The sequence below is a fragment of the Gymnodraco acuticeps genome, unplaced genomic scaffold (assembly GCF_902827175.1).
Source record: "Gymnodraco acuticeps unplaced genomic scaffold, fGymAcu1.1, whole genome shotgun sequence".
NCBI lineage: Eukaryota > Metazoa > Chordata > Actinopteri > Perciformes > Bathydraconidae > Gymnodraco > Gymnodraco acuticeps.
Genome location: NW_022992040.1, coordinates 493,440 through 516,067, shown reverse-complemented (window position 1 = coordinate 516,067; position 22,628 = coordinate 493,440). Strand labels below are relative to the sequence as shown.

The 22,628-nt window shown below is 41.5% G+C and overlaps 1 protein-coding gene across 6 annotated transcripts in view; it reads right to left on the bottom strand.

Moving 5' to 3' along the window:
* Nucleotides 1-22,628, bottom strand: part of wdfy4 (WDFY family member 4) — a 42,176-nt gene that overhangs the window by 18,361 nt on the left and 1,187 nt on the right. For 2 of the 6 annotated variants that reach the window (XM_034201752.1, XM_034201753.1), the window contains exons 2-42: nt 22,167-22,236; nt 20,511-20,762; nt 19,220-19,331; nt 18,328-18,455; nt 17,954-18,082; nt 17,636-17,825; nt 16,886-17,075; nt 16,124-16,284; nt 14,732-14,964; nt 14,504-14,643; nt 14,046-14,176; nt 13,734-13,835; nt 12,501-12,691; nt 10,570-11,261; nt 10,331-10,424; nt 10,017-10,231; nt 9,780-9,868; nt 9,425-9,638; nt 9,127-9,203; nt 8,821-9,039; nt 8,430-8,608; nt 8,097-8,328; nt 7,341-7,486; nt 7,151-7,262; nt 6,855-7,045; nt 6,607-6,759; nt 6,381-6,454; nt 5,893-6,054; nt 5,675-5,772; nt 5,449-5,527; nt 5,113-5,315; nt 4,494-4,660; nt 4,299-4,418; nt 4,033-4,212; nt 3,791-3,949; nt 3,251-3,377; nt 3,002-3,153; nt 2,623-2,861; nt 2,416-2,531; nt 2,099-2,290; nt 1,904-2,013 (exon numbers count right to left, since the gene is read on the bottom strand). In XM_034201752.1, coding sequence (XP_034057643.1) covers nt 1,904-2,013; nt 2,099-2,290; nt 2,416-2,531; nt 2,623-2,861; nt 3,002-3,153; nt 3,251-3,377; nt 3,791-3,949; nt 4,033-4,212; nt 4,299-4,418; nt 4,494-4,660; nt 5,113-5,315; nt 5,449-5,527; nt 5,675-5,772; nt 5,893-6,054; nt 6,381-6,454; nt 6,607-6,759; nt 6,855-7,045; nt 7,151-7,262; nt 7,341-7,486; nt 8,097-8,328; nt 8,430-8,608; nt 8,821-9,039; nt 9,127-9,203; nt 9,425-9,638; nt 9,780-9,868; nt 10,017-10,231; nt 10,331-10,424; nt 10,570-11,261; nt 12,501-12,691; nt 13,734-13,835; nt 14,046-14,176; nt 14,504-14,643; nt 14,732-14,964; nt 16,124-16,284; nt 16,886-17,075; nt 17,636-17,825; nt 17,954-18,082; nt 18,328-18,455; nt 19,220-19,331; nt 20,511-20,762; nt 22,167-22,187 — 6,771 coding nt within the window. In that variant the 5' untranslated portion in view covers nt 22,188-22,236. Of the gene's footprint in view, nt 1-1,903; nt 2,014-2,098; nt 2,291-2,415; nt 2,532-2,622; nt 2,862-3,001; nt 3,154-3,250; nt 3,378-3,790; nt 3,950-4,032; nt 4,213-4,298; nt 4,419-4,493; nt 4,661-5,112; nt 5,316-5,448; nt 5,528-5,674; nt 5,773-5,892; nt 6,055-6,380; nt 6,455-6,606; nt 6,760-6,854; nt 7,046-7,150; nt 7,263-7,340; nt 7,487-8,096; nt 8,329-8,429; nt 8,609-8,820; nt 9,040-9,126; nt 9,204-9,424; nt 9,639-9,779; nt 9,869-10,016; nt 10,232-10,330; nt 10,425-10,569; nt 11,262-12,500; nt 12,692-13,733; nt 13,836-14,045; nt 14,177-14,503; nt 14,644-14,731; nt 14,965-16,123; nt 16,285-16,885; nt 17,076-17,635; nt 17,826-17,953; nt 18,083-18,327; nt 18,456-19,219; nt 19,332-20,510; nt 20,763-22,166; nt 22,352-22,628 lie in introns of those variants that run through there. The other 4 variants (XM_034201750.1, XM_034201751.1, XM_034201754.1 and 1 more) reach the window with 4 other exon arrangements.

Sequence of the window (22,628 nt, the reverse complement as noted above, 5' to 3'; positions counted from 1 at the left end):
TCATTAAGCCCATCATCACAGCAGTGCTCGCTGTGAGACTAGTGAAACAACATGTGTCCATCCTCACAGCTGACCCAGGAAAGCCATTTCATTGACTGAATGAACATGCAGTAACTTTTTATATCTAGTCTTATTTACAGATGCTAATTCTGTGTTTTCGGAACAACCCCATTAATGCAATAATTGATTTCAAGTACAATAAGAAATCTACTTCTGTAATACAAGAGATTCAAAAATGCAATGTAATTTCAGACTAAATCCATGCGTAAAAGTTGACAACTAACTTTGACAAGCTCTCTGGAGAATGAAAACTGTTTCCTCAAATGATTGACTGCCTATCCAAATGAGATGTTGTGCAGAGAAGAAAATAAAGGAGTAATTTGAGGGGAGATTATAGAAATATTACAGACAAAAAAAGAGTGTAGTAATGAAGTTTGCAAACTAGAGCCGTGCTGCGGCAGATAAACAGCAAGTCGGCGTCATCGCCTCCTAATTTCATTCCTTCATTTGGACAAACATAAGTAATATATAGCATTAATTACCCTATTTAGCAGATAGGAACCTCATCGGCTTTTTAAATGCTGCATTAAATACATAACTCATCTCTTCCCTCTGCAATTAACATCAGAACATCACACTCATTTCCATTTTAATGACTTCCCAACAATACGCCACCTTTGATGATAAGGCAACATAATGTCAACTTCATTCTGGGCAGGCAGCGAATGTGTAATGAACTTAACGTGATCATTAGTGCTGTTAATTATCTTTCTAATATGAGGACACAGATATGATTATGGAAACTGCATTCGCTGATGAAATAAATCTCTAGAAGAATTGCACTGAAGCTTGACTGAGGACAGAGTCTGCCTATCAGTCTCAGGATTCTCATTCATTACCTACAGTAGGCTTTAAAAAAGTAAATATCTGAGACTTGGAAACCATGCTCTGTAGGAATACATCACTGTGGATCCAGTGACTCAGAAGAGAGTCCCATTAAGCTCATGACTCGCCAACTAAAGGTCATACGTTGATGATCCCGAAATTAATTAATGACTCACTTGTTCCTGCATGAAGATGAATGGAAAATTAACAGACTGGCTGACCACTAGTGAGGATTTAAATATCCTTTTTGGAACACTCGCTGCATGCTGCAACCTATGAAGAGCAAAGCGGTGCGAGACACAGCAGAGAGGGAGAAGGCAAACATCCCTCCCTCTTCTTCCCCTGCCTCTCAGACGGAAAAAACAATTCATCACCCTCTCTGATAACCTGTCAAAAACTGATATGATAAAGAATAACATCAAATGAATAATGTTTTCATCAGATTGCTACCACTATAATTGCCAACCCGATTTCTGTCGGCAAGAGAAGCGCACAAACAAGAACACACACGCTTTGTGGGGGTGAGACAGACACACAGACGCGGTAATTTCATGCCTGTGTGCCTGAGTAATATGTCCCCGCTCCCTGCTCCAGATGGCTCAACGTCTTAAGCGTTGTGGGGGAACTAATGATGTGGGCCACGTGTTTCGGGGGGAAAAACAACAATAAATGCGTCTTTAACCTTCAGCAGCAAACAGTGTGTTGTAGTGAGTGTTCCCATGGATAGGCCTAACAGATATCAATTACTAAGCCCACTCAGGGGCAATCAGCTGTGATAATCCAAATCCATTTAAAGAAATAATCAAACACCCCCACAGGGCTGGACGGCCCACAGCACAAACAGAGCAGTGACTTTGGGATGAGTGTTTGGGCACGGCGCTCTGGGACACTAGGGCACCTGGGGAAAGGTAACAACCCGACATTCCTCTAAGGGGACAACAGGCACCAAAATACAAATCTCTACAGTATATCCCGCCCCCTGAACTGGAACATTAAGTGAAAGTGAGTGTGTGTTTACCTCAACTGTTGCTGACTCTTTGTCAAGTCTGCCCAAAGCTGAGCGAACAGCGCTGCTGATCACATCAAACCTCTTCTGAGAGCTGCTGGCCACCTTCATTTTCTGAGACTCTGAGAAGGCAAACACAATGTTTTTTTAGGGGATAACGTTTACATTAAGGCATCTTTCCCTTCTGCAGTTAGAGTCAGAGCTAACCTGTGTATAGCAGCCAAGCTTTTTGTGCCATCTCCTCCCACAGAGGGCTGATGTCCGTCATGCGGACGGGCCCTGTCCCTGCAGCCCGGCTCGCAGAGATCTCTATCTTTGAGGTTTCTTCAAGCGTGTGCTGCCTCTCCACCATCACCTTTGACCAGCAGGCCTCTGCTAGGGAGACTAGCTCTGCGTCATCTGGAGCACACACACACACACACACACATTAGTCATGTAACTCTCGGGTGAGCCAGCAAACCTCCATAGACTTTTCAGGCTAAAGTGATGAGTGTAAATAAATCCACACATACTGGCCTTCATACCTGTGGTAATGTCTGCTCCGTTGCCGAGGCATGCAGGATGTCCGGTTCTACGAGCACAGAACGATCCCTTTTTGCCAGCTGCTTTTTGTGCCACACATCCAAAACCTTCAGGGTAGCTAAAAAAATAAAATGTAATTGATTAAATTACCAGTGAATCCTGGTTTCAACTACATGCTGTGTGTATCTGAATATTGATTTGGCTATTACCTGCCCGATCGTATCAGTAACAAACAATGAAGAAGGCATGTGATGAAGTTCACATTGGCATTGTAAGTTGCCATGACAACATCCCAGCGTTCCATGAATGTCTTTAAGGCCATGGTGACTCCTTCCTTTTCGTCTTGGGAATGTCGCGGTTGAGACAAGAGATAAAGCAGCACTTTATTGGTGCACGAGTAGAGGGCTGACACGGCTTTCTCTTTCTGAGTGGAGCCTTTCTCCAGAGCCTAGAAGCACACAGCAGTGTATCTATTATCAGTCTGTATAAAACTACTAGGAACCACTAGTGACCTGTGGGCTGATTTTCACAATCCAGTGCTACTATTGGAAAGGAATTATGAGGTGTGTGTTTATCTGTTTGTCTCACCCCCACAATCTGATCAGCGAAGAAGTTGATCAAACTCTGCGAGTCAACCAAAAATGCTCCGCTGTAAAGTTTCTGCTGCAGAGTCTGACTGAAGAGCACCACATTCTCCATCATCAAGCCCATCTGACCTTCAGGCATCTCACTCTTGCAGTCTGAGAGAAATTATAAAATCAGCACATTCAGATTACATTTCTTTGCACATGGTCTGGCCAGTTTGGACTATGAGTAAAGGATGTGTTGTCATTTTACCGTGTGAGTTCAGATGAGTGTTGTTTTCCTCCTCATGGCCGATCATGTGAATAATGTCCATGATCAACTCCAGCAGCTCAGTCTGGAAACTCTGCCTCCGCTCCAGCGATGCATCATCAGGGGAGAACTGGCACATGCGGTTTAGTTCAAATAACACTGATAACTATTTTGTTGTGACTGCTGATACTTCCATGACTCTTAATTGACATCTTGTCTAATGTTGTCTGAAATGTAGGTGTTGTTGGTGGTGGTTTAAGTGTATGCACATTAGGCTTGTCTGGATGAAAACATCTCAACATGATCTGTTCTGTAGGCATACAGATGTACTCTCCCTCCTAGTGGTGAATCATATTACCTACAGCACCTTGGCTCTGCCTTTTTTAGTAACTGAGCAAAGAGTGGCATCTTCTGGAGAAACTAGAGTTTGCAGTATCGTACCTAATAAGTTGCATTTTGCAAATAATGTTTATGTGTTGCATTTATGTTGATATTTACCAAGACACTGTAAATGATTTGGTTATTGTGTGTGTTCGCATTCACCTCCAGCAGCAGAAAGATAGGATGTGCTGTGTTGTTGGCACACACATTAAGAAGACTGTCCATTAGCAGAATACGGAGGAAGTCGCACACCGGCTTCCTGTTTGGATGACTCCTGAATGTGTCCTCACATTCACTTGCAACGCAGGGTTCTACCTCGCACTGAAAGAAGTGATCATATGGGTGAGCAAAACCAGACATTTGAGAACAGCTCCGGTTTCATAAACCCAGCGTAACAGACAAACCTCTGGAACGTCCACAGGGTACACAACTCCAGCGAGGGTATGGAGAAACTCAGGTGAAGCCCACAGTGGGTCTCTGGGCCGGATGTTATGGAGGAGACAAAGGAACTGCATCACACTGGCTGGGAGCTGCGTCTCCCATGATGCATCAGTGCCTGACATGTGCTTTGTTGTAGTAACAGGCTGTTCGAAAATAAAAATAAATGATGGTTTAATGCTTTATAAATGTGGTGAATAATACTGTAGATGTAAGATAATTACATTCTCACCTTAGTGATGATGACTTTGACTAATTCCAGCAATATTGTAGCAGCTTCAACACAGAGCTGCTGAGCAGGACTGTCTGCTTGGCTGTCAATCAATGACTGTAGCATATCATCCAAAGGCACCTTAGGATGACACATAATAGGAGCATTAGGAAAGGGATCATGAACAATTCGGCTTAGAAGATGAAGAGTACCCACTTTTCCATCAGCAGTGTGAATAACCTTCCTCTCCAGCATCAGAGCAGCCAGGGCTTCAAACACTCGAGGCAGGTGGGAGTGTCTGCTGAGCAGCCCCTGAAGAACATCAAAGCCTGGACACGTGGTGCTGAGGCACTCATAGGACCAAGAATGGGCTCGAAGGTTGTCTGGTGACAATGGAAGAAATCATTGATAGATGTTGGTTTTGGATAAAAGCCACACAACAAATATTCCTTATAGATCAACAACATCTTAAATGAATGATGTAGCATGTTTAACACATCTAAACTTGAATTAGGTTGCTAATAATATTATTTCTATATCAATTTAGATATTTGAGTCTTGTCGTTTGTGTATGCAAAATTGTGTTAATGATCATTTAATTTGTATATTTCAGTGAGCTGCATGTACTTTGAATTAAATATCTCTTAATAAAAATGTATTTGGTCAGTACACACCATTTAAAATCCCTTTGTCTAGTTTAACCTTTATAAACATCAGAATTGTGTATCAAGATAATTGAATATCATCACTAAACGGTTCCAGTAAAAGTGGTCAAATTACAACATTGATTTATTTCCCTGCTTCACTGTGAGAAAGTATTCAACTGTGTATGTACCTAAGACAGCAAAGGGTTCCTCCATGCCCTCTATGAGTGTTGCTGGGAGCACCCCCTCTCTGAAGCTGCTCTGCTGGCTGGGACTTGACAGAAAGTGTGTGAGCAGGACGAGACTTATTTTTAAGGTGGTGTGGTGAAGGTGGGGCTGAAGGAAGAGCAGGAACCAATCACTGCCCAGGGTATCGAATAAGGCCTTCTGCTGACTACAGGGGAATAAAATCATGACAACTCTAATCAGTTAATGTTTCTGCCATGACATTCTGGCGCATAAAATACAGGGAAAATATGTTTTCATTCCAGTTTTGGATCAGCTAAGCAGTGACAGATGCCACTCACTCTTCGATTAGAAGGCTGTCTGAGTTGAGGATTTCACAAAGTGAGAGTAAGAGCTGGTTGCGGATCCAGATGAGGCTAGCTGGAAGACAACATTAAAACAGATTAAAACTATTCTGAGTCAGTACAAGTAACAACTTGTGAAATCTATGATTATTTTGTATCTAGCATTTTATTTAAAAGAGACATGACATATGTAAGGTACTGCATAAGGTGTGGTTGTGTGTACCTGGCATATCCTGTGGTAGATCACGGTCAGATAGCTTATTGCTTCCTTCATCCATGTTACTTAGAGGAGGGAGTGTGTAGACCAGGAAGAGCCCAAGTCTGACCAAATAAAAAGGACACATTTTAAATGCAGAGCTATTTTGAAAAACCTAATTGATGTGATATCTATATTTGAAATCATGTGTACTTTGTTGTGGCTGGTTCATCCCCAGACTGTACCTTCTTATGTCAAGAGGAGTGAAGTGAGCTTTGAGGAGGGTTGTGACGACACCCAAAATGATCTTAACCTTCTGAACGGTCACAGCGGGATTGGAAAGTTCGAACAGCAGCTTTGGCATTAGACCCATACTGTGCATGGCCGCTGCATTATTGCTGTCGCTGCTGACAGAGAGGGAAACAGAGAGCACTCATATCAATCACAACCTGTTCCCACAGACAGAAAACATAATTCAGTAATCCATGCCCACGTTCAGCCATGCTCTTCTCTTCAGCGACGGATTCTGTTGAACTCTCCCTTGACTGTTTCGGTAGAACATTTCCGTGATATTGACAGGCTACGGTAGATGTTGACAGAACAGCTGATATAGTATGTTGTCAGACCTGAACAGGAGCCTCTTGGTTGTGTAATCTACCTTGTTGGCCATGTGACTCATATTGAATTAGATGAAAGCGACAACATGTCTGGTCACACTGGCTGTGGAAATTACCTCGACGATTTCAGGATTTCAGCAAAGTGGTTGAGAACTGAAAGGTCCAGATTATCTGAAGTGTTCTGCCACACCTGAAAACATAGCATAATGAGAGAGAAAACATAATTGTACAAGTAGCTTAGAAATGCACTTTAAAACGCTTCAAATATATACTGATTGGGCATAAAAACATCATCCATTCACTACTTCCACATCATTTTTATGGTATAATGTAGAGGCTTACTTCCAGGTCACACAGCAGAGCCTGGAAAGCAGGTGTGTTTTCTAGGCAACCCGAACCAGAGATCAGCTCCACCGACCTGGAGAGATACAGAACCAACTGAAAGGTTCTGTGGCTGACCAGACTGCGCTTCATCTTCAGCAGGAAAGCTAGCAGCTACAAAGACAAAAAAGTAAACATAAAAGACAGATCAGTCTGAGTAAGCTACAGATTTGGATACCCAACATGCGATTGTACAAGTTCTGACAGACCTCGTATCCATTGATGCGGTTCATTTCCTGCTGCATTGCAGAGTTGGTCTCCAGCACAGACAGAAGAACTTTGACAGCTGCATACAGAGAGCTATCATCTGGCGCCATTGCAACCAGACTGAGAACAACTGCAGGCCCGCCGACGTACAGCAAACCATTGGATGCACTGCTGGGGGTGAACGTACGGACACCTGGAGGGAAGAGGACCATAATGGTATAATGTATAATAGCATAATGCATAATGTATGTGCAGCAAGAATCATTGCAAATACATTTTAGAATGACGATTTATTTACCAAAATGTCCAACCAGGGCTGCTCCTATGGTGCGAGCCGTACCACTCAGATGCTGGCTGATATTTTGAGATAGGAACACCGGGGTGCACTGATCCCGAGAAGTTATGCCCATCTGTAATTACACACCATGGTTGCTTCTCTGTTTCAACGGCAAAACAAAAAGAACAGTTTTAATATGAACTCTTCTCACCTCTTTAGCAATCAGCCTGCAGTCCACCTCGTTGTAATCCTCTCTGATCTGCACCACAGTTGTCAGCTTAGAAATTGCTGGGTTGATGCCAAATGAGATCCTCTCCTCAGGAACCAGCCGGAGAGACTCAGCATCTGGATCAGAGCCTGGAAACAAATAGAGAGGTGAGACAAGCATGAATGAGTAGAAATTCTTAATGAAAGGCAAATATATAGTGTAACCATAATCAGCACTATAAAGTGAGAGAAACTAGTGTTAAATTGTATAAAAAGCATGTAATTGGTGTAGTAATAACACTTTGTTGTCAACATTATCCTTATATAACGCATGTAAAGTTAGGTCACAACAAATCAACTAGTCTGCAGAGAAAATAATTCATGCATGCATGCTATGAGCACTATGACAACTTGATTTACTGCATGCCAAGACATTTATGAAACAAAAAAAAGAGAACCAAAGTGTTGAACCCTGAAAACTACATTAGCATCTAGAAACAAACTTGTCTAAGTCAAATGTATCTATAAACCACATTTAAAAACGACCTTAGTTGACTTGCAGGCATTACAGGCCTCAACAAAAAATAAGCAACAATGCACACAGCTCCAATCAAGGCACAAACCAAACACATTGGCAGAAGTACCTGTCAGAAATCAGGATGATTTAAACACTAATAAGTAAAGATGTTGATTTACTGTTAGTAAACAAGTCATACTGTAGATATCCTGAGTAATTCTTGCACAATATCTTATGGCTCACCTGTGCTGCGCAGAGCCTGGAAGTTCCCCTGGTAGGCGGTGCCTTGAGTGTACATGGCACCCACAGCCTCAGGGCTCAGAGCTTCTTCAAACAGGTAGCAGGGACCCACTCGCCACACCAGGGCAGCGTGTTCCTTCCAGAGCGCCGGCGTCCCTATCAGTCCGAACACATCAATCACAGCTGCGGGGTCCATGGAGACGTACTGACCAGGGAACGGCTGAATATACCTCATCTGAGAAAATAATGCATATTAAATATTTGGCACTGAACACTTAAAATCAGTTAAATCATCAGATACCATCAATCATCATCCTTTCTCTCCTCCTGCCCTACCTTTCCTGTCCCTACTGCCTTGCCGTTGAAGTATGCTGTAGCCACACAGCTCTTCTTCACGTCTTTGGCCATGACAACAGCCAGGTGGTGCCACTGACCCGGGACAAGCAGGCTGGAGCAGCGGAACCTCAGTGATGTAGGCAGAGAAGTGGGAGTGCAAACTTCTGGCTCCATCATATCTGTATCAAACATGACATTTGGTCGATTTCTGCAGTCTAAACGCATGATGTAACTATCGTGCAGAAGGATTAACTGACGCTTGGAGTTGGTTGAAGGGCGGAAAAATAACTAGAAAGCTCAACAAATTATCCAACTATTTTCAAACTATTTTGTTCATCAAAGAATGTTTTTCAAAGTTCAAATATTGACGACACTTTTATGGCTCTCTTACCCAGGTATGTAAATGCTTCCTCCTCAGTAGAGATGACCAGACAGCCGTCAAAGGCTGAGAAGGAGATGGACAGGCAGATGTACTGTTGTTCAGTCCGGGACATGTGGCGGACCACCGTCAATAGACGGATCGGGTGGGAATCGCAGGCTGAACTAAAGCGGTTGATCTGGAACCAGCAGGAAAATGAGAGACCAGCTGTAGGGGGAAAACCCCGGCAGTCTAAAATATGAGAAAGCAATTATTAGGAATTTTAATCAGAGTAATTTATGAATATGTAAGTATTAAACATTTAGATTCATTATTTACCTTTTCCAATTCCTCCTGTTGTGATTGAATCAGAAGTCACTCCTTTCACTGTGGACAGAGAGGGCAGGAAAAGGCAGCTGCAAAGCCCACACACAGGGTAAGAAATAAGTAAAAACGGAAATTAGTCAAAACGTAATACTTTCTAACATGTTTTTAACATTACAGAGAAATTAACTCACAAGCCAAAAAGGAGCATTATATGATTTCTTTGAAAATGAAAGGATTAACACTAAAGCAGTTCCTTCTAGTGTATTTATTACTTCAGGACTCCAAAGGTACCCATTAAACAAGGACTCACCCATATCCACTCTCACTCATGTCAAACTCTACAAAGGCGGGTGAGGTGGAGACCCGGTGGGGCCTGAAGGTGCGTGGTGACGTCATGGACACCAGACTGATGATCTGGTGGACGGGGATTGGAGATCTAATAGCTGAAGACTGTAACAAGCTGAAGGTCCGCTTTAGTGTCTTTACTGGAGATCCCGATGAGGCATCTCTCTCTGTGGTGTGACCTTTAGGCAACATAACCAACATTCAGTGTGTTACCTGCTTCATGTCTGTGCTTTAGACCCCATATGTAACTTCAAAATGATTTAATCATACAACAGAAGGATCAAGCCACCATATGTTATTTAAAATAAACAAGTATTTACCATTTGAAACGGGAGCTTTTGCAAGTGGCAGTTGCATGGCCGTTTTGTCTGCCAAACACATGAGTGGGTTCCCTAAACACAGGAACTTTCTGAGGAAAAAAAAGTAGGAAACACACATATGATTTGGAATATTGTAGCACAAATACTCCAAATAGTTATTAGACAAACCCAATCAATTAAAAGTCTCCTTCTCTTCAGTGCATTAAGTGAGAACTTCAGAGTCTGAGTATGTTTTACCTGAAGTCTACATGAGTGATGGCCTGGGAAGAGAGCTTCTCCAAGATGCGAGTAATGGGTAGATGCAACGGGTGGTTGGGAGCCATCAACATGCTTCGACAGTGAGTCAGGAGTGTGGAGACCAGCCCCCCCTCGCACACTATCTGACGGTTCGGCTCAGATTTAACCATGGCCTGGATGTGGTTTGCCAGTGAGAACTGTACCTCCATTGAGAGCTGAGGAAAATGGAAATAATGTTGGCTTATTCCTGGGCCCTATTGTGTATTTAATGATATGCAACATTAGAGACTAACATATACAATATGGAAAGGTACCTGGGGGTCCTCCAGTGCAAACACTGATGGAAGGAGAGTCATAATAACTCGGATTGCTCCTGGATGAAGAATAATATGATCACAGGTGAACCTACTGTAAGCCAAGCAAAAAGAAAAGACACATATGGGTTGATACTCCTGATATTAAATCTCACAAAAATGTTGATATGAATGTAGAGGAAATTCATCTTATAGGAAATGGCTTCCAAGGACTTAAACAAAAAAAAAGAAATATCCACCTGTACCGCGACTCTGTGCTGACTGTGGAAATACTGGGTGCTGTGTTCCTGGATATTCCCTGTGTGTCCTCCACAGACTGCAGGCCTGATCCCAAGTGGACAGGAGGGGACCCTGAATACACTCCTTCACACCCTTCATCTGGCTCTAGTTCCAAGTGTAACTCCAGAGGAGAGTAAGTCCCTGTTGCAAACTGGTCAAGATAGGACAGCAGCCTCAAACATGTCCGCAGAGTGACAGGAAGATTAGGCTGCTGTGTTGTGGAGGCAGATGAGGGAGCCACAGGGGCCTTTGCTAACCCAACAAACTGGTGAAAGCTCTTACCAGAGGACTGTTCGTCCTCTGCCGTCTTGAGGAAGGAGCCCTCCTCTCCATCAAACTTCTCTTTCTCAGGGCCTTCTGTGTGGAAACAGCCTAGCTGGAGTAGAGCCTCAGACAGCCTTTCATAAAAGCCACCAGTCTCAAAATGTTGTGCGTTTACTGTGTGCAGATGCACTGCCAGGGCCAGAATGTGGAGAGTGAGGAGAAGGAGGTCCAGTAGCAGTTTGTGTCCCAGGGATTTCCACACTGCTCCCTGGGGAGGATCGGACAGAGCTCCTTCCATGTCAATCACCAGAGACAGCAGTCCAGTGAAGCCTCCTGCTCTCCTGAAGGCATCCCAGCTGTTAGGGCTCTCCAACACCTTCAGCACCGACTGAAATACAGAAGTGATGGAAAACACTCAATAAGTTGATCTTGGTGAATTTGAATTATTGGTATGACTCAGGTGAGTGTCTTGATGAAGCTGTCTGGCTTGCTATTGGGAAAAATAGAACCTGATTTGATTTCTTTATATCACTAATTTACTGTGGAGGGCCTTATGATTCATAGTGCTGGAGTTTTTCCTATATTGGTGATGCAATAAACATATTTATTTCATAATGACATTACAGGTAAAGTGATTGTTTTAGTGGAATAGTAGGATCTTTAAGCATAATTTAATGATTATCGGGATAATATTGAATTGATATCTTGAATCACAATTATCTTGGGCAAAATAACGAAAACATAAAATGCTTAATTTAGAGAGAAATTATTTTGATGACAGACAGCTAGAAGTCTCAGCATTTAAACGTACCTCGCTGGTCAATTAAAAACAATGTCGTGAAAAATAGATGAAACGTATAGATATATCATAAATCATTTCTGGTAACTAGTTTTTAGAGGTGAACGAAATTACATTAGCTTTATTCAATTTAGAGACCTAATCCATCAGGTAGGTAATGTGTGAGGCAGAACGCAGAGGGAAATGTGATTAACTGAAACTGGAGTAATCACAATGGCTCTTAACACTTGCCAACCCAGGTCGCACCCAATCTGATTGCCACCTACTTTAACCATGTTAGTACCAAGAACACACACACACACACACACACACACACACACACACACACACACACACACACACATTCCTCACACACGCAATGACAAGCTCCTGCATGCATTCACAAACAATCAAAAGCATACACATTCACACACTTTGATACACACAATATCTGCAAGTAAGTGCTCTTCTTACTGCCATCTATAAAATCGGACACATACAGTGTATGTGTAACTTGGTTAGGCCTAATTAGATCTCTGTCCCACTCACTGATCTGATAGAGGTGGTAATCTTCAGAGTGCCACAGCACAAGGCTGCTGGCCTAATCAAATCGGACCAGAGTTAACAGCTAAACCTGTTTTAGCAAATCAATCTGCATTTGTCTATAATGTAATCGGGGTCCCACATGCTAAGAAAATAAATTCACTAGCTGATTATGTTTTAAGTGCATTACAATTTGTTATGATTTGATGTAGAGTGGAGACTACGTCTACAGTTCAGCTGAGATCACTGCACATCTGAGTGTGTGTGCTGTGTCTGTGACTGTGGGTGCATGTAGAAGGTAAGTACCTTCAACAGGTCCCGCTTCAAACCAAGTTCCTGCTGCGTCGAGGAGCAGAGGGCTCCTATGGCTGTACTCATAAACTCCTCAGGGTTTATTTCAGCTAGCTGCTCCAAAATGTTCAGAGTGGGACCTCGATACTGATCCTCATCCAAGAAGATCTTTATGTAGGGAACCATACCAAGGTCTCGCACTGAAACTGGAATACACAAACAAAAATAAGTATACAACAGCAGTTTCAATCCATTAATAAACATAAACATAACATTAATAAAATAAACACACAATTATGCAGATGGTGAAATAGAAAGGTATTAACACTAGAACCGCCAACGGGTACATTTTACCCGCAGCTGTTTTTTGATTGTATGTAACTTTTTTTCAATAACATATTAAAGTCTCCCAGTCCGTGACTTTTCCTGAATGTGTGTTATGTAGCACCCTCTGTTGTTAACAATTGTCAATAGGAAGTCAGATTGAAAAAATCGGCAAAAAAAATGCCATTTATACCCATATCCGCCAGCGGGTAATATTTACCTCATAGAAAATGCAGCGTAAACATGACGTGTTGCTATAGCAACGCCTTTTGTCTACTGCGGTTCCTTATAGATAGAGAGATAGATTGAGAGAGATAGATAGATAGATAGATAGATATATATATATATTGATAGATGGATAGAGAGAGATATAGACAGATAGATAGTTATAGATAGTGTAACATCTTGGAGAATACAAGATCTTGGATGACTGAGCTCACGTTGAGGACGTAATGCATGTGTGCAGGTTACGTGCAAGTTGAATAAAGATGGACACTCGGAATGAGAGAAGTAGTCCGGGTCGTCTGTTTATGTAGACAATTATATGAACATAGAACAGAACATTACGGATAGATCGATAGATAGTTATAGAGAGATAGAGAGAGAGAGAGATAGAGAGATTTGTACCTAAACAAAACACAAGTCTAACACCAAGTGTTTAAATCAGCACTCTTAGCGATATTTTATACTTCATGCTATCTGCACAAACTATATCATATGAAAAGCTGAGAGTCCACAGATTCTATTGGTATAGGTTTCATCCCTGTGCGATCAAAACTCACTGTTCTGTATGATAAATAAAAGAACATTGTACCTTGCAAATCAATAGCGGGTACATTTTACCCGTTGGCGGTTTTAGGTATACAGCGACCTCTGGCGGTTCTAGTGTTAAATAAAAGAACAGACATGACAAAATGTGAATACCTGTGTTTTTGATGGAGCGTAACGTGAGGGTTGACACAAGTTGAAGCATACAGGTAGTGAGCAGTCTCTCACTGTCCTCCACACTTGGCAGCTGCTGGGGATCTAAACACACAAGATAACAAATGTGACTGCTGATCCACACCTGCTGGCCTAAGGACAACGGTCCACATCAATAGTATGTAATCACTGGCTGGCTGTGTTGCTCAAACACAAATTTGCTTTAATGGCGTGTTCTTGTGGCAAACGATCGCTCTATGTTTGTACAAGCATGATTACATCAGAAGTAGAGGAAACAATTATGTTGGTTCATACTTATTTGAGGAGAAGAGACAACTCCAGCCTTCCTGAGGATTTTCGCTCTCCTACGAATTTCGCTGAGCAGCAGCTCCAGCAGGCCCCAGTCACTCAGAACCTCAACTAGCATACCGCTGTGCACTGTCATCCTGCAGGGCCGAGGACACATGATAACATTTAGTATTACACTACCAATAACTAAAGTTTAACAAACTATCAATTTGCCATTTAGAATTGATGGTTATTATAAAGTGTTACAGGCTATAATTTGGTTATTCTTCAATTTAAAGGGACAGTTCACCCCAATATCAAAGACATCACTACAGGTTAAAGGGAAACTGTATTTTACTTAAGGGTGAACTACCTTTGAAATAATAGCTTATGAGTGTGTTTATCTAAAAAACATAACATTCTAACTGAAACCAGATCAATTGGTAGGGAAACTTATTTTAGGTGTACCAACTATCATTGCTCACCTGTGGAAACACTTGAGAGCCACCACTCCAAAATCAATCCCTGTAACTCCTCCTGCCAGCGTCCCAGTCCAGCTCTTCTTCAGCACACCCAGCAGTGCACGCAAGGTCTCGTGGGGGATGTAGTTCAACTTAAATATCACCTGTAGGAAAGCATTTAATATAACTTCAAATGCATGTTGTATCAAACTAAAAGTATGCATAGGTACTTTGTTGTCAACTAAGTCATACCATCTCTAGCATTGAGAAGAACATTTTCTGGACTGCTACAGGTTTACACCACACACAGGCAGCCAGCTGGGCCATCGACTGGACAGTCCACTCTAAGAGGAAGAAATTAGCTGGGTCCCTCTCCCATATCGTCTGCAGGGTACGAAGGAGCTGGCAGCACAGCAGCGAGTCCTGGGATCGCAGCAATGAGGCCTGCAGCAGGTTGAAGGCGGGCAGGTTTTTTACTGATGAACCTGCAGAAGGGTACATTAGAAGATAAAGAATAATAACAGTGTCAGTAAAATGTTCTTGTGAAGGGTTGTGTCAGCCATTTAAAAAAGGTCATACTGAATATAATATGGTCTGCATCTTGGCTCATCTAACGTTTGAGTATGGATACAATGTATTCTTGAACTGTAAAAACAATATCAACCAGAGGTCAATTAAGTCAAAATATGTTTTAAAGTTTATGCCCAATTTATCAGATTTAGCTCTGGCAAGGACAATTCCATAGAAAAATGAAAACCAATAAATAACAAACATCCTTTAACAAAGAGCACATGCTGAATCTCATAAGCCAATTGAGTTATCCATACATAGATATATTGTAAACAAACAACACAACATGCATGAAGGCAAAATAAAAGTAGTATAATCTGCCTTGATAGAGTTTGTTTTCTCAATTGTCAAAATATTAAGACATGGTCTTAGATTTTGGAGCCAAAACATGCTTAAAAAGATATACCTGGTTAGTAATAGAATTCATTTCCACACTTAATCTAAATTGCATCAGAACCAAATAAGATCAGCACAAAACAGTCCCTGGTCCCTCTGCTGGAAAGAGATCTACTCCTTGATGTGATGAATGGGTGTTGTGTGTGTTTGTGTGTTTAATTGGATGGGTGTGTGTGTGTGTTGATTATGGACACTCTATTTATGAGTGTTTGATGGAGGTGTGTGTGCTTCTATGATAGATGGCTGGTTGCTGTAGGCCAGTGGTGAATGGATGTGGAGCATCCTAACAAAGTTAGAGGGGAAGCCTCCACTTCATCATCCCAGACATAATCCCCTCAGCTTCCTGTTAACCTGAGGGGTGTTGAGCTCTGCAGAGGGGGAGCAGGGGGGAACCGCGAGTCAGGGTGGGTGGGAAATCAGCGAAGTGGGGTGGAGCAGTTTGGGTGTGTTATATTAGGGCAAAAGCACAAAAGAGGGATGACCTTTGTGGTCATTTGGGGGGTTCACTCTCTTCCCTAAGCCTACATTTGCTGAGTCATGCCTGTGATGATAATTAGATGCCTGGGAGTGTGAATTTTGAGGGGTTCAGAGTGCATCCTCATGGTGCAATCAACGTTTCAAGATAATTAGGGTGGTGTGGCCAGAGAATACAGAAGTTACAGTGAAGACTAAACCTACCTTTGGTAAGTGGCGGGTCAAACTTGAAGGCGGGAGGTTGTGGGTTGGTGACACAAAGAGCCACTTTCAGCTCAGTTTTACCAAGCAGGGTGAGAGAGGCAATGAGAGCCAGCAACTCCTCCACAGGCTGGAACTGATCCACAGACACTCCTTCCTCACAGCTTAAGGTGGTGAGATGAAAGACAAACAAAAGTTAGAGGTGCATTTAGAGAATATGATACAAAGTCCAATACCAAATATACATCTAGAGGAAAATCTGAACTTTGTCATTTGTATTTGTTTGACTTGTGTATTGTAAATGTGCTTGTTTATATTGTCACTTGTAATTGTTCTGCTTTTTGTTCCCAGCCTTGGGTTTACAGATGTTAAATACTTTTAAGGCTGTATTACTCCAGCATGTTTAATCTGCCATTTCAATCTTTTGAAACTGATACAATGAATTAACGTGCATTGTCTTTAAAACGTTTTTTTTTTAAATACTAAAAAAACAAATAAATGAATAGCAGAGAAAAATACTGGTCTCAATGTACTGACTCCAAGAGCAGAGGAATTACCTTCATTTGAAGAATTGCGCCCTTTGAAGGGCTCTATATTTACACCATGAAATTCTCCTTCACTTCTAAGTATTTACTCTTGCCCTAAAAACACTCCGAGAACAAAGAGCTTTTTGATGATTTTTCTCTTTATTAACCAAGTAAACACATTATTCAAGTCACATTGCAATCGTTTCATTCTTCGTTTGTTTATGTCTCTTTATCTCACCGTTGTAGGATGTTTTCGAGGGCCTTGTAGCCGTTCATGGTGTCAAACTCCACAAAGAGGGCTGGATTGAGAGGGTATGTGTCTGTTATAAAGCTGAACACAGCCACGGCCACCTCGGCTAGCAGCGGCCCCGAGACGTCGGCACTGATGAGCAGCAGGTTCTGGATGCAGATACGCACACAGTTCTTTTCTAAGGAGTAAAAAGACAGAGCTCTTGGTAAGTGACTTGATAGAGATGTAGAACAATAGTGTCCTCACACATTCATCATCACAAACAAGAAATGCTTTAAGCACAGTTCTCTTAAGACTTTACAGTAACACAGTACATGGTCAAGTAAAATATTTTACTCATGGCCTTATTGCACCCAAGTTAAACCAACTGTTATAAATGAACTTTATAGCATAAAGCTATAGAGTTATGTAAGAATAAGTCATGGTGGAGTGCCAGAGTAAACTTGTGTGCAGCGGAACATTTAAGTGAATTATCTGCTGATGGAGGCATCATGTGAAACATACTTTCACTACGTCTCTCTGCTAGGATGTGTGGTCATGTGTCTCTGTATAATCAACCCATTCCTAAATATATCAGTCCGCCTGCACAAATGACTTCCCCAAGATCTTATTATTCAATTTCTGTGGAGTTTTCCGAGAAATGTATAAACGTATGTGTTCAGTGGAACTGATGGAATATAGTCTTTTATAACCAGAAAACATTTAAATGATAAACAGAAAAGTTTTGTGTTCCCTCACCTTGCAAGTTCGGGACAGTGTTGGTTGTTGCTACAGCAGACACTGCTTTGAGGACGCGGGAGGCCTGATGTCTCCAGGTGACGCTCGTCTGGTCCCATAGTGAAGTGAGGCCGATGATAAGACACTGAAGTTCCTGAGTTTCCACCAGACTCTCCACATTGACTGGCTGCCCACACAGCTGAATGAGAACCTGGAAAAGAGCAGGGGCAAGAAGTGTAGAGTAAGATGGAAATCCAATGAAAAAGAATAGGCAAGTAAAGCTTGCAGGTTGAGAAGGGGGAATACGAAGAGAAAACAAAGACGCATTTTGGGCCTGACCTTTGTGAGCAGCTCCTGAAAGGTTTCTTCTGAGGCCGAGTTCTCCTTTTGAGCAGGTAGGCACACTAGTAGGTACAAACATTTCACCAGAGCAGCGGGAAGCCCTGGGTTTATACAGGACAATATATCCTGCAAACACACACACTAATCAGTCCAATATCTGAACAAAAAAACATTATACTTTAATGATGAAAATTCTAAAAGAAACGTAACTGTTATTAAATATAATAATTTTAATTAGATAGATATGGTGGTAAATATCAATAAATGAATGTTGAATTTTGAACAATGTCACGATGACATACTGTATGTTGCCATGTTTCAGTGACTGTCATCAAATGTAAAAAGCCTTCAACAACAGCCTTTTGACTCACTGAGCTGTCAGCTGTCAGCAGCAGCAGAGACTTCAACAGCAGCCATCCTTGATTGTCTCGCTTCTCACAGTTTGTCTCCTTAGTATCATACCTCTGGAAGAACCGCACCACCTCGCAGCGAGCCCCCTCTGAACACAGAAAACTCAACAGGATTCAAATGTGCTAACAATTACACTTACACTAAGGGCCATGAACAAAGGCAACAAGAGAGAAATACTGGCTGGATTATCGGTAAAACTACCGCCCCATGATAACAAATACTGACCATAAAATCTTAACTCACATTACAGTCATGTGAACTGGCGTCTAAATAGAAAGCAAAATGCATATGTCAAAGAATTGGGGCGGATTGTGGTCTCACAAGGTTTCATTTCTATTTTCAGAGAACATTTGCATGACTTTTCTATTTTTAGGCAATTTATTTTAGTATGACAGGGTCACAGAAAAAGATTTACTGAGGCTTGCATTGGGTAGAGAAATCACACTTTTGTTGGTAAATAGCTACTACATGCAACATGTTAGCACAACATTAAACTAGAACCTATACCTGAGCTACATCAAAAACCAAGACCAAGAGCATCCACTTCCCTAAAAATGTAAAAGGCGCCTGCTTCATACCTCCAATGAATTGCATGTAAAACCAGCGAAAGAAGGACAGAGCTTAAGACGCAGAGAGAATACAATCTAAACAAATAGCGACAGAAAACGGTCAGAACATCAGTAGATAAAAGTAACATCAGAGAAGGAATCCAAACATTTTACACTATCAAAAAAACTACTGGAAAAGTACCCGAAAAACACTGAAAATGCAGAAGTAGGCACAAGGTAGAAAGTCCCTGAAGGAGGAAAAAAATAGTGTAGTGTTTGCTGCAATATAAGCAGTTTTTGTTACCTGCATGTCTCTCTGCCAGTCGGGTGTGGATGTTATAGATGACGGTATCAGCAGTAAGAGCTGCAAGCCCCTTTAAGTTCAAACCTTCAAGTCTGCCTCCATCCTCACAGACCTGGGATCAGAGAGGGGAGAGTCCATCATACAGTACAGGAGTCAGGAGCGCAAAAACAATGGTATCTAAATCTGTCTGTAATAAGAATTATTTGTATAAAATTACATGTTTCCATATTATAGTTGACTATCGGTTGCGTTGGGTAATGCACTTCACTATAAATAATAGAAGCTAGTAGGTATTTTCTGCTCTTTTAGTTCATTAAGAGGAAATCTCATTTAACTGAGTTTGCTGTTCTTAAATGAGGCCCTATGTTCAGGTCAAATCTTTAGTCATGAGGCTTATACAGTTAAGTGTAATCAACACACACACACACAGATCTACAATCAATCCAAAAGAGTGATTACGTCTGCAGCTATGAGCTCAATCAATGGGGTTACACACACACGGATCAGGGGTGAAATTTACACCGAGTGTGTGTCTGGGTAAAAAGGTTTCTTCATAACTATGATGCTATTCAGATGATTCAGCTCAGGGCCAAACAGCTGACTGCCGTCTCATGCCGTTTCATTCAAGCAGTCTGGAGCACTTTTTCAAACGATATCCAGAGGCCCCCAGTTATCCTTTCCAGGGTTGGGTTCTCATTCAAACAATTGTTACCCTCCTGCTAAAATCAATTAATGATTCCCCCATTTCAAAATAGCCTCTATTTATTTGTTTCAAGAGTTTCACAATAGAAACAAATGTAACTTAATTAACATTAGAAAAAAGCATAAATCACTTGATGAACAGCATATGCGAGTGCATTGCTATCCAAATATATAAATATAACTCTATTGGAATCAGCCATAACTTTCTTTGATTAGCATGGACAGACTATAATAGATTTGTTTTGTTTCAACTTTTACCAACGATGGTATGTTATTGGTTTGTTTGTCTGTTTGTATGGCCAGATTTTAACGACACGTGGAAGGGTATATCAGGCGCCAAAGAAGAACAAATTGTAATTTTCAGCAAATACAAATCATGAGGCAGATGCATTAATTATTTTTTCCATTTGTTAACAATCAAAGATGGGGCATGGGGCCTTGTTTTGAATGTTATTTATTTGAACAGACTGTGATGTAAAATTCCCTCTATAGAGGACAATAAAGAGTGAATCTGCATAACTTTGAAAATGATGCATGAATGAAAATGTGAGATTAATTGGTCACACATTATTGTCCAAGTGAAGCTTACCTGTATGTAGAGAGGCAGGACATTGACTAAATGTTCCTCTCTCTGCTCTAAAGGAACATGGTCAGTTCTCTGGTCAGGGCTCGTGTGAATTCCCAGCTCTTGCAGTTGTTCTCTGAGCACTTGTGCGAGTTGGGGATTCTTACAAGAGCCCTCCACTTTCTCCACCTTCACCTCCACAGAGACCGATAACTCCCCTGAAGCACTCAGCTCTCCGGTTTCCTTATTGATCCTTTCCCCTTTAGCAGCCTGGTCCTGAAGGGGGGGAAAAGAGCCAACAGTGAGAAATCCTCAAATTGTTCCATTCTTTTTTTAGAAAGCCCAAGTTTAAAAAGTACCCAACATTTCTCATAATCATGTTTCGTTAGATTATCTCACTTCCTCAATTAAATGTGTCCAAAACCAGCCTTGCCCACACATCACAGTCTGCATCGAGACATCAGCAGATAGAAGAACAAACAACTGGCAGTCATGTGCCATTTTCATTAACAAGTTATCAAACTCTGTGATAGATCCGTACATTTGGTTGATGCCAATATTTCAGTAATTGGAATCACACATGCTAGGAAATTATACGTTTACATTTTTTTCTGCAATAGTTTTATACAAAATGCTAGCATTTTTGGAATACCTTATCAGTCCCTTTATTTACAAGGGAAATTAGCTTGATAATTTGAGGTGTACAAAACATAGCGAATCAGGTCTCTGTTCAGCTGACATCCTCGTGGATTCATCTTCTTCTTACAGACACATGCATTTCCTAACATTCGGTCTATATGCTGTAAAACGTATTATCTCTTCGATTTACACACGGCATCTATTGCACGTCTGTCCGTCCTGGGAGAGGGATCCCTCCTCTGTTGCTCTCCCTGAGGTTTCTCCCATTTTTTCCCCATAAACTGGAGTTTTCTCTGGAAGTTTTTCCTTGTACGATGTGAGGGTCTAAGGACAGAGGGTGTCGTTTTTCTCATACTGATATTCTGAACAATCTGTGCTGTTGTATTAGCTGTAAAATGTCTCTACTGCAGGCTATTTTTATTATATGTACAGCACTTTGGCTCGACCAAAAATAGTTTATAAATGTGCTATATAAATAAAACTTGATTTGATTCTTACAAAAAATAATTGTGACACTGATAAAGGAGGTTCTGTCCATATCAGTTGTCCCTTATATTGTGATTGCAATACAATTTATCTTGTTCACAAAGCTGCTCCCTTGGAGACATGTTACTCTATGACTGAGGCTTTGGCTAGAGCAGTGTTTTCTCATTGCAGTGATACTACTTTAGGTACTTTCTGTTAAGTCAAACACACATGGTGAACAATGAGTGGCATTAGTAGAGGCAGACTGCTAAACTGATTAGCCAGAGCCAGTTGAATCGGTTATGATGGTAAGTAAAGGAAAAGGGAGTTCACATTCCAGAGAAATTCATTAATACTTTGAGGTTTTCTCATGTGAGTGTGTAAGAGAGACCCATGGCAAGAAGGTGCAAATTCATCCAGTCACAAGTGGCTTGTGAAATGTACCAGCAACACATAATCATATATTGACAATGATATACAATAAAGTATTACAGTGTGAAATACACAAATACTGTTACAGTAACACTTCAGCCACCTTTATAGCATTTTTAAAAGAAACTTAACACATAGTCTTACCTGTACTTGTGTGAGAGCCATCTGGGAATTTCCTAGCTCCAAGAGAACGCTGTCATCCTTGTGTTGTTCGCTGTTCCCGTGTCAGAAGGAAAGACAAGCAAAGACCTGATAAAACATGACTTTGGTTTGACTGTGCTGGCAGACCCTTCTGTAAAACTACCCGCCCCTCACTAATCTGCACCAAGCTGACTGAACTTTGAACAAGCAGAGCAACTCAGATCAGCTGGCGCAGGTCATGTGCTTTCTTACTTCCTTAGAGAAGCAGAAGTGAAAAAGTGTTGTTCAGCCTGTTGGATGGGGCCCTCTCACCAGTGCCTTTTCTTTTTATAGATATGTCATGTTAGACTGGAATGGTATGAATCAAAGTGACGGGATCCCATGATTCACCAAAGAAGCCAGGTCAACACCACTTGTAATAAACAGAGAATAAAGGCTTTGATTTGCAAGTGAAAGAATGAACAA